Source organism: Lutra lutra, chromosome 1 (assembly GCF_902655055.1).
Source record: "Lutra lutra chromosome 1, mLutLut1.2, whole genome shotgun sequence".
Classification (NCBI taxonomy): Eukaryota; Metazoa; Chordata; class Mammalia; order Carnivora; family Mustelidae; genus Lutra; species Lutra lutra.
In genome coordinates this window covers 128,699,759-128,717,557 of record NC_062278.1, presented here as the reverse complement: position 1 = coordinate 128,717,557, position 17,799 = coordinate 128,699,759, and the positions used below count along the sequence as shown (strand labels likewise).

The 17,799-nt window shown below is 39.7% G+C and overlaps 1 protein-coding gene across 3 annotated transcripts in view; it reads right to left on the bottom strand.

Annotated features, from left to right (window-relative positions):
- The window catches only part of STAG1 (stromal antigen 1), a 452,889-nt gene that overhangs the window by 112,755 nt on the left and 322,335 nt on the right, over positions 1–17,799 (bottom strand). For all 3 annotated transcript variants that reach the window (XM_047736238.1, XM_047736228.1, XM_047736246.1), the window contains 2 exons: positions 2,315–2,413; positions 1,733–1,812 (listed from right to left, as the gene is read on the bottom strand). In XM_047736238.1, coding sequence (XP_047592194.1) covers positions 1,733–1,812; positions 2,315–2,413 — 179 coding nt within the window. The remainder of the gene's footprint in view (positions 1–1,732; positions 1,813–2,314; positions 2,414–17,799) is intronic.

The window sequence follows — 17,799 nt, the reverse complement described above, 5'->3', positions numbered from 1 at the left end:
AAAAAATTAAACCTTGTGTAGAATACCTAATGAGATATGAATAGAGAAATGTATCATTTATATACATAAGTGACATATAAAGAATTGAATTCTTTCCTAAATCTATCATAAAATTCAATGTTTTATTAGAGAGTCCTGTTCCTCAACCACAGACCCCAACAGTTAAAACCAGAAACAAGACAAGAGAGCTTAAATCTAACCAAACGTTCAAAAGAGCAGGCAGACAGCACATAATCACGGGTGAGGATCAGTATGTGTTTAGCCCACATAATGGGCTGAATTATTACACTTTCTTCAGGCACTGATGAAGGTGTTTTTGTAGTGACCAGAACATCCCTTATAGGCAAACCAAAAAAGCTCTGGTAGCAAAAGAATGCCTGGAAAACCACATCCCTCACATCCCCTTCCCTGCTCATTATGTGGGCTAAACACATACTGACCCTCAACAATGACTGTGTGCTCTCTGTCTGCTCTCTTGCACATACACCCCTGAACCTCTCTTTACAGAATTCTAGGTTTCCACTTGCTGGTGAGGTTGGTTGTTAAGACCTGAGACTACCATGTCCCCCGCTCCCTTTCTCTTTTCCAAACCTTCATCTCTTGAGAGTTAATGGCCTCTCTTGCTATGAGTTTATCTGAATTGGTTTGGCAACAGTGTTGGCAAGCCTAGCTAGGAGCTATGTTTTCGATTTGCCCAGCCCTTTCATTATTCCCCGGAAGGAGTAGTTTGGCACACAAAGGCTTGCCCATTTGTTTCCTGAGTTAGCGGTTAAGACAGATCTTTTAGTAACAAATGCAGTCCTAATATTTAAAATCCCAGCCATAGTTTTTGAGGAATTAGACAGATATACTTAAAAAAAAAAGTTCATACAGAAGAAAAGTAATCCAAAAGTGGCTAGTGGATTTTAAAAAGAAAGGCAAAGAAGAAGGAATCAACCAAAAAGAGGAGGGCTTATTTATGTCATATACTGTATTATAAAGCTATAATGATAAAGATTAGGTACTAGATCAGAAAGAGGTAAAAAAAAAAGATCAAAACAACAGCCTGAAAAATGGTTATTTGGAATGTGATAGATACAGTGTAACAAACTGGGATGAGGATTTGTAATGACTTTGCTAAGACTAAGACCTACATTCTGTCACATTCATTCTTCCCAGTTTTTAGTCAAAGCTCTATAGATAATTACTGCTATTTAACTTTTTCTATTATTTGAATGACACAGTTTAAATGCCTTATTTCCTTTCTCATAGGTCTATACCATACCAAAGGAGCCTGTTTGAAAAACCTATCCCTTTTGAGGTCTTCTCTCTCTCCCTCTTTTTAAACAGAAAGATACGTTACTTTGCTGGTATTTTCTCTGGACTGCATAAGAGAACTTTTACATGGAACAGTCAAAATAAAAAACAGAAAAAGAGAAAAATAGTAAACAGTTTGTTTCAAACCTAACCTTAAGTGTAAAAGTAGAACCTAAAGTGATAAGACATACATTAGTGTTATATATGTGAAGTACATCAATAATACCAAGAAAAAGACATTAAAATACCAAGATTAAATTATTGAAAACAAATTTTTTTTTTCCAAGTAGGCTCGCTCCCAGCATGGAGCCCAGTTCAGGGCTTGAAATTATGACACGGAGATCAAGACCTGAGCTGACATCAAGAGTTTGACACCTAATTGACTGAGCCACCCAGGTGCTCCCAATATTAAATTATTAACAAATATTATACTTACTGAAGTATCAGAGTAACCAGTCGAATAGCTTCAACAGCAACATCATATTCCTTATCAAGTGTCATTGATACAATGCGATCCTGAAAAAAAAATTAAAAATCAAACCAAACATGAGCAGAAAATAAGATGGGACAGACCTAAGGCAATATCTTTGGGAAGTACATGCAAGATTAATGGTACATTAAATGGAAAGCTTTACTCTTAAACCCTTATTACCACTGTCATACAAAGGAGGTGGTAGTATAAATGTTCATAATCTAAAATCATTCTCATCATCTAGCACTCCCTAACACTAAGACAAATAAACCTTAATGTGCAAAATATTTTAACTATAAAAAGCTGTTTATAAAGAAAATGTTCTTTTAAGCAGGAGAACCTTCCGTTGAAGGCAATAAATAAAAACTCATGTTGGCAATAACTTTTGTAAAGGAGAAACTCATTCATCTATTTAAGACAGGTTTATTTAAAGAATATCTAGTAAAGAATATGTACTAAACACTTGTTATAGTAATGTTATTTGCTAAACTATCTTTAACTAGCATTTTAAAAATAAAAAACAAAATAAGCATTCATGATGCTTACCTTGAATCGGTTAGTGAATAACTCCAATTTGGGGAATAATTCTCTATTGGTATATAGACTCTGTAGAGCTTTCAAACATTTCAGTCTGACTTCTCCTTGCTTCAGGAATACAAATAAAAACACAACAGAAGTAGTCAATTCCATGCCAAAGAAGTTGAAAAGATTTAAGCCTATGTGAAGACTAATTATCAGCTTATCCATTTAATTTACATCATACTGTAATTCAACAAACGGTAGAACTTAGCAATTGTACAGTCTGTGTTGTACTTCTATTTAATTAAAAATGCACTGAAAACCCCTTGAGAGTAAGCTACAACTTTTTCAAATATTTATTAACTCTGACTCAATATTGAGTATTTCCTATGTTGTACTGTCACATTCTAAGAAAATTTTTAACCTATGATTTTAATTTCAGAAGGCTATGCTGATTTGCCCTTTATATAACTACTAAAATCCTGTAGGAAAAACTAATTTCATATTATAGGATCATCATTTATCATTTAACAAATATTTTCTGGGTTCTTTTTACAACCTAGGAAGAGGAGAGTTAAGAAAACAGGTAAATATTCTTATATTTAGAACAGAGGCAAACGGATAGAGAGAAATAGTGAGGCTGCTATTTATTAGTGGATTATCTTTAATAAAGTCATTAACCTGGAGTAGAAAATGTTGGTGAAGATCATGAGAAATCACGATTATTAGAAATTTAGCCAATTCGCTCAACATATTCAAAGGACACTGGAAATTCTTTAAAAAAAAAAAAAAAAGAAAGTGCTATAACAGAAGTCAAAGTCCTAGAAGCAAACAAAACTAGATTTTATTTCCAATAACACAGCTTATTAGCAACAAGAAAGATGACAAGTATATTAATCACTCTGATATTCAGTTTCTCATTTATAAAATGATGGTAACCAATTTCATAAGCAAGGATTACTGCAGATGTATGCTGGTCAGGGATTATTATTACTATTATTATTTTTTAAAGATTTTATTTATTTTTGAAAGAGAGAGAGAAAGAGAGGGACAGAGCACACAAGCAGTGGGAGTGGCAAGCAAAGGGAGAAGCAGGCTTCCTGCTGAGCAAAAACCCAGATGTGGGACTCCATTCCAGGACCCTAGGATCATTACCTGAGCTGAAAGCAGACACTTAACTGACTGACCTACCCAGGCATCTCTATTATTTTATTTTATTTTTTTAGAGAGGAAGGAGGGGGCAGAGGGAGAGAATCTTAAGCAGGCTCCATACCCAGCAAGGAACCTGAGTGGGGGAGGAGCTCGATCTTATGACCCTGAGCCAAAATCAAAGTCAGACACTTGAGTGACTAAGCCAGATCCCGTGCTGGTCAAAGTTTAACAAGTTCTGAGGGGTGGGGCCCTGAATTGTTGCGTTTGCATATTTCTGTGATGTAAACACTCCATCCCCAATTTTGAGCTACCAATGAAATGTTATTGAACTCGTATTTGCAAAGGGATGTGCATAATAACTCTCTTGCAACCTGATCAAGTGTTCTCTAGTGCATTACTGCATGAGATGATGTTTGTTGGTAAAGTCACTAGGACATAGGAGGTACCTGGGATACTTGTAGTAGATGCTCTTGATGGCCAAACTGGATTCCCATATTCTACTATACAAGGCTAATCTTCCCGCTTGCTCCTGTGTTGACTTGCTAATGGTTCATACCCACACTTTTCTCTGGAGATCTGCCCAGGGTTGAAAACAATCACCTGGCAGAGATTCCTGGGAGGTTACGCTGCACACTGCCCTGTCTACACCCTTTCCCTCCCTCTAGGATGAGGCCCATAGCAAGTGGAGAATGATAGAGGATAAAACAGCCTAACCTCCTTGTTTCAGGGCAGGACAACCTCTAAGATAACCTTTTAATATGAAATCAGTAATTAAATATATGCTACAGAGTGCTGCAGGAATAGGCCAGCAAGAACCAGGAAAATATGCTGGTGGTTGCTGAGGGTGTGGTTAGAGAAAACAAGATATGGGACAGTTCTTGGATACAGGGCACTCTCCTCTGAAACAGGATGTAAGGCTCTGTAAGGGCCTTTGGAATGGCCTAACATCTTACTGGGTAGCTCTAGGAAAAAGCAATGGTGCACATTAAATGACATAGAGATGACAAAATCATTGTGGCAGACTGTGAAGGAAGGAATTTAAAGACACAGGAAAGCATGCCAGAAAGGATTTATTATTAAACTCAGAAGACCTACCAGTTGAATATGTTCCTCATAAGGGCTCTGAGAATACTCTGTTTAAAGGAAACTACTAGTGATACAGGCATAATCCTTCCTGAGAAAATTCACAGTAAGTGTGTTCTATAGTTTAAGGCTGACAGAAGACATTAAAAAAATTTTAGTTTGTTTTTTTTTTTTTTAATTTTAGCTTCTGATAGCAATGGAGATATGAGCACAGAGTAGCATAGACAAGGTAGAATTCTCATAACTAGTAGATGCTGGTTGGGGGAGGGGAGGCATAATAACTTTAATAGACAGCAAAGTCAGAGGGCAGTCCACAGAGATCTATGGAAATGGCTCACAGGACATGGTCTTCCAGGAGGCAAAATAGGGGGGAAGCCAACAAAAGTACTACATGATACATATACTTACAAGAAATCAACAATGGGTGAGCAAAAGCCTAAGGACAGCTGTCCCAACATAAAATCACAACCCCAGATCTAAGATAGCATGTAAATAGTTTCCTCACTTCTCTCCAATTACAGATTTGAAAATAAGGCCATCAAAGATGAAATAAGTCCATCTACCTAAGTTCACACACCCAATTATAAGTAGAGAAGAGACATTAACTGAATTTTATCTCTACTTTGTCCAGTGATGCCTCCTGGTCAACTACCTCTCTTCCTAAATCTTGGTTCTTTATCTGTAACATGCCCTGCCTACACTACAGGAACTTAAATAAGATGGTACCCATGACAGTACTTCAGAAAACTGTGTAATAACTGATATGAAAACTCCAGTTGCCTTTTAGGTAACTGCTCTATTCTGGGGCTCAACTATATTCTGCAAGTTATTTCTATTATACCATCTAAAAGCTTTGTTGTTTTTCCATTACACAAAATCCGACTGAAATGTGAATACTGCTTAACATAGCGCCTACCACATACCTGCTCCTCAATAACTAATTTTTTAACAATTTTTACTTATTTATTTTGGGTCCCTTGGGTATTAGTGCCCCAATGACAATAATTAAAACAATGGCTGTGGGTAGTTTTGAGGAGGATGTAGTTACTTATGATAGATAAGTCCACATGAGCTTCTAGATGGGGTTCTTTGGACCATTTTGGATGCTAATGATTGTGGTTCCCACCACTGAGTACATGAATAGGTATTAACATTTTGACTGTGTGTGCTACTGAACACCATCACCACCTCAAGGGGTGGGCACCACAATAAGGGCAGACTCAAGCATTATGGACAAGGTACATTCCTTACCAACACCATGCCCAAAGCATGGCACACTGTTCAACAAAAATACTAAAAAAGGACATTATTCTGTTAATTCAACACTTAAGATAGAGGTGCTATTAACCACCCTGTCAAAATTTAATAGCCCAGTCTGGCCAGTCAAGAAGGCCTCTGGACCTCAGAGGCTGACAGATTATCACACGTTAAACATGGAAGTTCCTGCTTGGGCCCCTGACATTATCACCATTACTTCATGGTGGCAATCCATATGGAAAACTTGTACACTGTTACTGCTCTGGCTAATGATTTTTACTTGGTTCCTTTGCAGGATGAGGATCAGGACCAATTTGCATTCATACAAAACAGCCTGTAATATGCCATTATTGAATGGGCTTGATGAAAAATATGTGGCTATAGTGCTGTACTTGGTCACTGATAGAATGATTAGTGCCAATTTGAATATAAAACTAGACAAAGTCCTGAGCCTGGCAAAGCAGGTGCAATTCCTAGGGGCCACTTGGGTAGGAAACCAAAGAAGTATCCCAGAAACAATGAAACAATACAGGCCCTAGCAGCACCCACTAATAAAAAGGAAGCGCAACTGCTAGAGGGCCTCTTTGGGTAGTTTAAATAGCATGTGTCCCACCAGGGTGCTTTCTTGGCTCCTTTCATTGAGATGACCCGCAGAGTAGTCAATTTTAAATGAAGTCTTTTGCAGCAGCAGGCCTTAGAAGCTGTTCAACAAGCCATGGGCCAGGCACAGCTTTTGGAACCTTTGAAACTTGTTAGTCTGATGGAACTGCAGGTTTCCACAACCCCTCTACATACTGATTGGTCTGTGGCAGCAGGAAATTGTCACTGGGGTGCACTGTTCTCATGGACCCTGAATCTGAAACCCTCTAGAAGCTACCACCCCCTGCAAAGGTTTATTTATTTGGGGGGAGAAGAGGGAGAGAATCTTCAAGCAGACTCCCCACTGAGCACAGAGCCCAATGTGGGGCTTGATCCCACAACCCATGAGGTGGAGACCTGAGCTGAAACCAAGAGTCAGATGCTTAATCGACCGAGTTACCCAGGAGCCCCGCAATATACCCCTTTTGAATGACATTTCTTTGCTTGCTCTTGGGTACTAAAAAAGATGGGGCATTATACATCTAGAATGCCACATAGGACACTGCAACCTGAACTACCCATTTTCACTTGGGTGATGACAAAGCCTACCAATAAAATTAAAAGGGCTCAATAAAGTTCAATCATAAAAATGGAAATGGTACTTCCAAGATCAGGCCTGGCTAACATCCCAAAGGACTAGCAGGCTCCAAAAGCAAATAGCCAGCTTATCAGAAAGGCACAAACAACTCACAGTGAATGCTTTGGCCCCTCCTAGGGCTACCTGGGGCACAAGATTAAAAAATGTGCAATAAACCATGGTTTACTGACCACTCTGTGAAACTAAAGCAGATAGGGTCTGCAGAGTTGCAGATGCCATTTGGCCAATGGATGGTCATCTTTTGACTGAGACAAGATATGGACATTCTACCCAACGGGCCAAGACCTATGCTATGGTGATGGCCATGAAGGTCGCCCCTACCACCATTCCCTGATCCATTTTCACCAACTCATGGGCTGTTACCAATGGTCAGGAGAATGGCAACTAAAGGACTGGACTATTAAGGGATGTCCTGTGTGTGGAAAATAACTAAGGCAGCAGCTTGCTGTCTGGGATGAAAACATGTATGTCACTCATGTGGATACTCATGGGAAAAGACCTTTTAAAATAAAAACATAAACAGCACTCTTGTGCCAAACCAGCTTGTGCCTGCAGGCTGCAACAATCTCCCAGTGAGTACATCTGTGAACTGGACATGGGAGTCTTTTCCAATGCAAAAAATGTGATATAGCTCCCCCTACACCCAAAAAATGTGATAAAGCCCAACAGATGACCCTGGAAAACACCAAGACTAATGATGCAGTGCAATCTTGTGATTCTTCTCAATATACTCATATCATCTAGGAGAACAGGGACATATTAATCAAGGACTGGGACCAACCTCGGTCTGGGAGATTGATCACAATGTACCCCCAAACCACAGCCATGCACACAGATGATGCCTCATGGCCATTCTCAGGCTACAGTACTACTATTCCAATCTGACATTTGAATGCTGGCTGAAATTCTCACAGCTGAATAAAACTTATGTCGTATTTTTGGACACCCTGTAAGACTTCACTCTGACCGAGGAATATCCTTCATTACCAAGTGAGACCACAAACGGGCATAATCCCATGGAAATGTACTTTCCATGCACACTATCACCAGCATGCCAATAGAGCCACTAAATGAATAAATGATTGATGTACACACCAACTAAAGAAAGAATACCAAGACAGCCTACTAGTGGATTGGTACCCTCATCTGAGTAGGGCTGTATGGCTACTCAACAATGCACTGTAGTGCAAGGGAAACGTGGCCCTACAATGCATACTGGGAAATACTGAACTTGGATGGGGTGAGGGTAGAGTAGACAGATATGTGTTTAGACTGCCTGCAAAATCCCAATTTCAGTATACCAAATCATTCCTTTTGTCACTTGGGAATGTATGTCTTTGGGGTGGTTTACAGTTCTGCTGTCATAGCACGCCAGACATGGCCTCCTGATTCTAATCTGGATGTGATGTTTCCTCCTTTGCGCACCTTCCTTCTATGGGAAACCACAAGGGTGGGAGACAAAACCAAGAAGTATCATGGTGCTAGGGTCCTTCTAGTAGTGTTGGGAACATTTGACCCTTCAAATCAGGTGGGTGACATTACTGGACAAGTCAAGATTATGCAGCACATGGCCTCCCTTTTGGGATTGGCCAACTGAGGAGAACAAGTCTGGGTCAAGCAACAATACACTGGGTGCTCAAAAAGGCAGTAAGTACCATTAGGATTGGGACAGATAGCATGGGTTGCAATACCCAGGCAACTAGCACACCAAATAGTAGACTAGGTCATTTCAGGCCTCAGAAGGTTCATGGAGTGAAAAACGGGTGGGAATAATATTCTTTCTTCTCATTTCTACAGTATCCTCTTCTACAGAATGCCTGGTATAACAACACCTTGATAAAAATCAGTACATCCATAGTGAATGAAGGCAAACTTAACCAATGCTGGATTTGTCATTCCGAATAAAGTTCCTCTTATCCTACACTCCCACTGTAATGGACGTGATTAATACCCAACAACTCAGACGTTCCTCAAGCTATCAATGGGTCAAATCACCAGGTGAGTCCTTCAATACAGATCCAGATGCAGGCATACTCGAGTCTCCTGCTTTAATAATATCTATGATGTGACAGAAAAAGACCCCTGTACCAGAATGGTTATTACTGATCTATACGGACATTCTGGAATTGGAAGTCCAATACATAACTTTTCTCTCTCTGCAATCACAAGGCAAAAACAGGCTGGGACTGTATATAACTGAACTAGTATTATGAGAACTAGTATTATGAGAACAAATCCCTGACAGATGTCACCTGCATCCCTCTGGGTTATATATTTCTCTGTGGACTCTAATGGACAACAAAATTTACGCCTCCAAGGGAAAGATTTTATTGCCTCATTATCCATGTCAAGAACTGCACAGAGGGGTGGAAAGGACCCACTTTGCTAACACACTACAGAGTGGTACACAGTTCTCTCCCAGGAAGACAAATTAACCACTGGTTTCATTCAATTATCCAAATTCAAATACTGGGTACAGGTGTACGGCCACTAGAAAAAATGGTATATAACCTAGAAAAAAATGGCATTATGTCCTTAACCATGGGCAGAAGTAGTTAATGCTACAGTCTAAGCCATACAAGATCAAAGAGACTCAGTGAACTCACCAGCCTACATGGTGATAGATAGCCCTCAATCATATGGTGGCAGAAGAGGGTGATGTTTGTGTGACTGCCAGCATTTTCTGCTGTGTATATGTCAACAATTCAGGTAAGTTAAAACATAAGCTGGTAAATACCCACACACAGGTGGGATAGTTATTAGCAGTACATTCACAATCCCCTCAGACTCAGTTTTTAACCTTTTTAGTTGGCTTACTCCAGACACCTGAGGTTCCTACTTGAAGATAATTCTCAAAAGAAGCCTAATCATCCTCCTGGGTCTGGCTCTCTTAATCATCCTGGTGAAGTGCCATCCAAATGACAGGGAAGCTTTATGAGAAATCCACATCCATATAGGTTGTTCAAGGACCCTACTGGACCCAATTCTGGCTCCAAGTTTGGGGTGGGCAATGGTCCTACAGGATTTGATATGCTTTATCCGCCACTTCAGGGGCCAAGCAGGGGTGAGGTATGGACTGTTGGGAAAGGCAGTCTTCTATATACAGTCTTTTTGACTTCTACCTGGCTGCTAAGAATGGGCTATGGGACTGGAACATTTCATTATCAAGAAATGAGCTTTTGCATTCATGGCTGGGGTAACTGCCTTGTGTGGGAATATGTTTCCTATTTCAGACTCAGTGTGGGCTCTCTTGTCCTGCTCACATATTTTAAGTCATATGGCACCTGGCCAAACTCACTACTAAATCTATCTCCTGAGGGGAGGGGACAAGGTCCTTAGCTCTGTAGCATAAGAGAGGTGCATGCAGGGAAAGTGTCCTGTGTTGACTGCTGTCCCTGGGGGACCAATGCCCACTAGTGAAACCAGTCTTGCTCTGCCCTATCGTATATGAGTAAAGTATTGTGTCATCTAGTGCTTGACTGTGTTGTGTTTTCCTCGGTGAACCTAATATCAAGATTGAGTGGGCACAAATGTTAGAACTTCTACCTCTGATGATAGGCATCAGGTATCATTTGCTTGGCAAATACAGAGCTAAAAAGGTTTTAGGGAACTTGAAAGAAACAGGATATGGGATAAGTCAACACAGAGAAGATGAAATGGGGTGAACTAACAGAAAATAAACCCCACCCAAGCTCTAAAAGATTTTGATATGAGGAATCAAGCACATATAAGAAAGTAGAAGGACTGGGGGCGCCTGGGTGGCTGAGTCTATTAAGTGTCCAACTCGTGATTTCGGCTCAGGTCATGATCTCCGGGCTCTAAGACTGAGCCCTGTGTCAGGCTCCACGCTGGGTGTGGAGCCTGCTTAAGAGTCTCTCTCTTCCTCTGCCCCCGCCCCCCACAAATAAACGAAAATTTAAAAAGTAGAACTATACTCCTAAGCCAAGTGAAAAGTGAAAGCAATACAGAGCAATAGCAACAAACTATAAAGTTAAGAGAAAGGTAATCTAGTGTCATGAGCATAAATAATAAAAAAACTAAGATATTTGGTCTAGAACACAGAGATTACTATTGTTGTGTTTAAATTAGACCTATTCTGTGTCACCAACAATGAAAGAACCAAAAACCAATGGGTAGAGAATTTAGAAATAAGTTTTGGTTAACAGAAAGACAAACTGAATTTCTAAAAAATAACTCCTTTAGTTGTTAGAAATTGCTGTCTTTCTACTGACTAAAACATATAAAAATTTATATAAACTGGCAGTATCAAAAAATGTCTTACTGAGAAGGGTAGACTGATATTCTAAAATCAAGACACAGGAGTATCAAATCCTTGTTGTACACCTTAAACTACTATACTGTTATGTATGTCAATTGTATCTCCATAAAACTGAAAAAATGCAATTTACAATTACAATGTAAACTTTAGAAAAAAGAGGAATTTTATCAGCTCATTTGAAAAGACACAGGACAGTATGAAGGCACAGGCCTTGGTCTATAGAATAAGCAGTTTCAAACTGATGATTAAAAGAAGAAAAAGCATGGGCGCCTGGGTGGCTCAGTGGGTTAAGCCGCTGCCTTCGGCTCAGGTCATGATCTCAGGGTCCTGGGATTGAGTCCTGCATTGGGCTCTCTGCTCAGCAGGGAGCCTGCTTCCCTCTCTCTCTCTCTCTCTCTCTCTCTGCCTGCCTCTCTGTCTACTTGTGATCTCTCTCTGTCAAATAAATAAATAAAATCTTAAAAAAAAAATAAAAGAAGAAAAAGCAAATGACTAGACTCCTCAGGGAAAAAAAATAGTATATGATTACAGTGATATTAGAATGACAAAAAGGAAAGCTGAGAAGGGATTAATGCTTATAGCTTTTCTAAATTAAGTAATGGGAGATTGTAAAAGAGGTTTAAAAAACATTTTACTGAAAACAGTATCCTTATGTCATTTTATCAACAATAAATAAAACCTCCCTCCTTCTTCCTTTATCTGGCCAGAAAGCTTTTACAGAGTTTAATGATTTATTTTAAAATAATGTTTTGTTTCTTGGTAAGCCACCAAAAAAAAGTGTTTTTCCCAGAGGAAGTAGTGGGTAGGGTAGTGCTAGGGAATAAAATGCAGAACTTTAGATGTATTCCTACTAAAAAGTTTGTCTTGTTGATTTAGCCATGTGTGTACATCTGTAAGGACATGCTGTGTAATTCTTTCTCTCACAATGTATAAAATTTAATTGTATAAACCTGAGATGAGGCTTTGCTGTGCAAGTCCCGAATTCCACATGAGGATTAGAAAAAGAAAACCTAGGATTATGCTTGGGGTTTATTAGTATAGAGAAAATAATTTTGAAATGCTAGGGAAGATAAATATTCAGGAAAAAATTCACTATGTACCAACTGACTATTCCTCCAAATTAAGTATGGGATTAAGAGCCCCTTTTAATCATTAATTAAAAATAAGTAAGAAGAAGAATCCAAGAATGACATAGAATAGAAATCTACATAGACAATCTATAGAAACAAGGACTTCACAGGCAACATGATATCCATAAAGACTTATCTTTAAAAAATCACTCTCAACGTGAACGGCCTAAATGCTGCCATAAACAGCACAGGGTTGCAGACTGGATAAAACGACAGGACCCGTTCATATGCTGTCTACAACAGACGCATTTTGAACCTAAAGATACACCCAGACTGAAAGTGAGGGGATGAAGAACCATCTTTCAGGCCAACGGGCCTCAAAAGAAAGATAGGGTAGTGATTCTCATACCAGATAAACTAGATTTTAAGCAAAACACTTAAGTCAGAGATACAGAAGGACACTACATCATTCTTAAAGGGTCTATCCACCAAGAAGATCTAGCAATTGTAAATATTTATGCCCCCAATATGGGAGCAGCCAACTACACAAGCCACCTGTTAATAAAAATAAAGAGTCATACTGATATGAATACATTAATTGTAGGGGATCTTAACATGCTACTCAGCAACAGACAGATCTTCTAAGCAGAAAATCAACAAAGTAACCAGAGCTTTGAATGACACATTGGACCAGACAACAGAATACTCATTCTTCTCAAGTGCACATGGAACTTTCTCAGAATAGACCACATACTGGGTCACAAATCAGGGTTCAACGGATACCAAAAGACCGAGATTATTCCTTGCATATTCTCAGACCACAATGCTTTGAAACTGGAACTCAATCGCAAGAAAAAGTTTGGAAGGATTTCAAACACTTGGAGGCTAAAGACATCCTGCTCAAGAATGTTTGGATCAACCAGGAAATCAAGGAAGAACTTAAACAATTCATGGAAACAAATGAGAATGAAGACACTTCGGTCCAAAACCTATGGGATACAGCAAAAGCGGTCCTAAGGGGGAAATAGATAGCCATCCAAGCGTCACACAAAAAAAACTGAAAAATCCTGAATACACCAACTCTCTTTACACCTTAAGGAACTGGAAAATCAACAACAGATTAAGCCAACCCTAAGCACAAGAAGGGAATAATTAAGATTAGGGCAGAGATCAATGAATTAGAAACTAGAGCTACAGTAGAATACATCAATGAAACTAGAAGCTGGTTCTTTAAAAGAATTAGTAAGATCGATAAAACACTGGCCAAACTAATCCAAAAGAAAGAGAGAGGACCCAAATCAATAAAATCATGAATGAAAGGGGAAAGATCATGACTGACACCAAGGAAATAGAAACAATCATCAGAAATTATTATCAACAGCTATATGCCAATATGCTAAGCAAGCAAGAAAAAATAAATGCATTCTTGGAAACATATAAACTTTCAAGACTGAAACAGGAAGAAACTGACAACAGGAATAGACTGATATGTAGTAATAGGATTGAAGGAGTGATCAAAAACCTCCCAAAAAAACAAGACCTCAAGAGCTGATGGATTCCTTGGGGAATTATACCAAACATTCGAAGAAGAAATAATATCTATTCTCCTGAAGCTGTTTCAAAAAATAGAAACAGGGGAGGAGTCAAGATGGCGGAGAAGTAGCAGGCTGAGACTACTTCAGGTAGCGGGAGATCAGCTAGATAGCTTATCTAAAGATTACAAACACCTACAAATCCAACGGGAGATCGAAGAGAAGAAGAACAGCAACTATAAAAACAGAAAATCAACCACTTTCTGCAAGGTAGGACTGGCGGAGAAGTGAATCCAAAGCGACGGGAAGATAGACCGCGGGGGGAGGGGCCGGCTCCCGGCTAGCGGTGGAGCAACGGAGCACAAAATCGGGACTTTTAAAAGTCTGTTCCGCTGAGGGACATCGCTCCAGAGGCTTAACCGGGGTGAAGCCCAGGCGGGGTCAGCGTGGCCTCAGGTCCCGCAGGGTCACAGAAGGATCGGGGGTGGCTGAGTGTCGCAGAGCTCACAGGTATTAGAACGGGGAAGCCGGCTACAGAGACAGAGCCGAGGAGTGACTCTCAGCTCGGGGTTACCTTGAACCGGTTGCAGGCTCGGTCAGCTCGGAGCGCAGCCGGAGGCCAGGGTGGCGGGAGTCATTGGGCGCTGTTTTCTGGGGGCGCACTGAGGAGTGGGGCCCCGGGCTATCGGCTCCTCCGGGCCGGACACCGGGAGGCCGCCATCTTCATTCCCGTCCTCCAGAACTCTACGGAAAGCGCTCAGGGAACAAAAGCTCCCGAAAGCTAACCCGAGCGGATTACTCAGCGCGGCCCTGGGTAAGGGCGGTGCAACTCCGCCTGGGAAAAGACGCTTGAGAATCACTACAACAGGCCCCTCCCCCAGAAGATCAGCAAGAAACCCAGCCAGGACAAGTTTACCTACGAAGGAGTGTAGTTTCAATACCAAGGAGAGCGGCGGAATTCCAGAGGAGGAGAAAGCAAAGCACGGAAATCATGGCTTTCTCCCCATGATTCTTTAGCCTTGCAGTTAATTTAATGTTTTTTTCTTTTCTTTTACAATTTTTTTTCTTCTTCTGCTAAATTTTTTTAACTTTTACCCTTTTCTTTTTTAACATTTTTTAACTAGTTTATCTACTATATATATATATATATATTATTTTTCCTTTTTATACTTTTTCTTTATTGGTTTTCTTTTTTTATTTTTTTTTTTCTTTCTTTCTGAACCACTTTTTTCCCCTTTCTCCCCCCTCACAATTTGGGATCTCTTCTGATTTGGCTAAAGCATATTTTCCTGAGGTTGTTGCCACCCTTTTAGTATTTTACTTGCTCTTTCATATACTCTTATCTGGACAAAATGACAAGGCGGAAAAATTCACCACAAAAAAAAGAACAAAAGGCAGTACCAAAGGCTAGAGACCTAATCAATACAGACATTGGTAATATGTCAGATCCAGAGTTCAGAATGACGATTCTCAAGGTTCTACCTGGGCTCGAAAAAGGCATGGAAGATATTAGAGAAACCCTCTCGGGAGATATAAAAGCCTTTTCTGGAGAAATAAAAGAACTAAAATCTAACCAAGTTAAAATCAAAATAGCTATTAATGAGGTGCAAACAAAAATGGAGGCTCTGACGGCTAGGATAAAGGAGGCAGAAGAAAGAATTAGCGATATAGAAGACCAAATGACAAGGAATAAAGAAGCTGAGCAAAAGAGGGACAAACAGCTACTGGATCACGAGGGGAGAATTCGAGAGATAACTGACACCATAAGACGAAACAACATTAGAATAATTGGGATTCCAGAAGAAGAGGAAACAGAGAGGGGAGCAGAAGGTATATTGGAGAGAATTATTGGAGAGAATTTCCCCAATATGGCAAAGGGAACAAGCATCAAAATCCAGGAGGTTCAGAGAACCCCCCTCAAGATCAGTAAGAATAGGTCCACACCCCGTCACCTAAGAGGAAAATTGACAAGTCTTAGTGACAAAGAGAAGATCCTGAAAGCAGCCCGGGAAAAGAAGTCTGTAACGGACAATGGTAAAAATATTAGATTGGCAGCAGATTTATCCACAGAGAACTGGCAGGCCAGAAAGAGCTGGCATGATATATTCAGAGGACTAAATGAGAAAAACATGCAGCCAAGAATACTATATCCAGCTAGGCTATCACTGGAAATAGAAGGAGAGATTAAAAGCTTCCAGGACAAACAAAAACTGAAAGAATTTGCAAATACCAAACCAGCTCTACAGGAAATATTGAAAGGGGTCCTCTAAGCAAAGAGAGACCCTAAAAGAAGTAGATCAGAAAGAAACAGAGACAATATACAATAACAGTCACCTTACAGGCAATACAATGGCACTAAATTCATATCTCTCAATACTTACCCTGAATGTTAATGGGCTAAATGCCCCAATCAAAAGACACAGGGTATCAGAATGGATCAAAAAACAAAACCCATCTATATGTTGCCTACAAGAAACTCATCTTAAACCTGAAGACACCTCCAGATTTAAAGTGAGGGGGTGGAAAAGAATTTACCATGCTAATGGATATCAGAAGAAAGCAGGAGTGGCAATCCTTATATCAGATCAATTAGATTTTAAGCCAAAGACTACAATAAGAGATGAGGAAGGACACTATATCATACTCAAAGGAACTATCCAACAAGAAGATCTAACAATTTTAAATATCTATGCCCCTAACGTGGGAGCAGCCAACTATATAAACCAATTAATAACAAAATCAAAGAAACATATCGACAATAATACAATAATAGTAGGGGACTTTAACACTCCCCTCACTGAAATGGACAGATCATCCAAGCAAAAGATCAACAAGGAAATCAAGGCCTTAAATGACACACTGGACCAGATGGACATCACAGATATATTCAGAACTTTTCATCCCAAAGCAACAGAATACACATTCTTCTCTAGTGCACATGGAACATTCTCCAGAATAGATCACATTCTTGGTCCTAAATCAAGTCTCAACCGGTATCAAAAGATTGGGATCATTCCCTGCATATTTTCAGACCACAATGCTCTGAAGCTAGAACTCAATCACAAGAGGAAATTTGGAAAGAACCCAAATACATGGAGACTAAACAGCATCCTTCTAAAGAATGAATGGGTCAACCAGGAAATTAAAGAAGAATTGAAAAAAATTCATGGAAACAAATGATAATGAAAACACAACGGTTCAGAATCTGTGGGACACAACAAAGGCAGTCCTGAGAGGAAAATATATAGCGGTACAAGCCTTTCTCAAGAAACAAGAAAGGTCTCAGGTACACAACCTAACCCTACACCTAAAGGAGCTGGAGAAAGAACAAGAAAGAAACCCTAAACCCAGCAGGAGAAGAGAAATCATAAAGATCAGAGCAGAAATCAATGAAATAGAAACTAAAAAAACAATAGAACAAATCAACGAAACGAGGAGCTGGTTCATTGAAAGAATTATAAGATTGATAAACCCCTGGCCAGAATTATCAAAAAGAAAAGAGAAAGGACCCAAATAAATAAAATCATGAATGAAAGAGGAGAGATCACAACGAACACCAAAGAAATACAGACAATTATAAGAACATACTATGAGCAACTCTACGCCAACAAATTTGACAATCTGGAAGAAATGGATGCATTCCTAGAGACATATAAATTACCACAACTGAACCAGGAAGAAATAGAAAGCCTCAACAGACCCATAAGCAGTAAGGAGATTGAAACAGTCATCCAAAATCTCCAAACAAACAAAAGCCCAGGGCCAGACGGCTTCCCGGGGGAATTCTACCAAACATTTAAAGAAGAACTAATTCCTATTCTCCTGAAACTGTTCCAAAAAATAGAAATGGAAGGAAAACTTCCAAACTCATTTTATGAGGCCAGCATCACCTTGATCCCAAA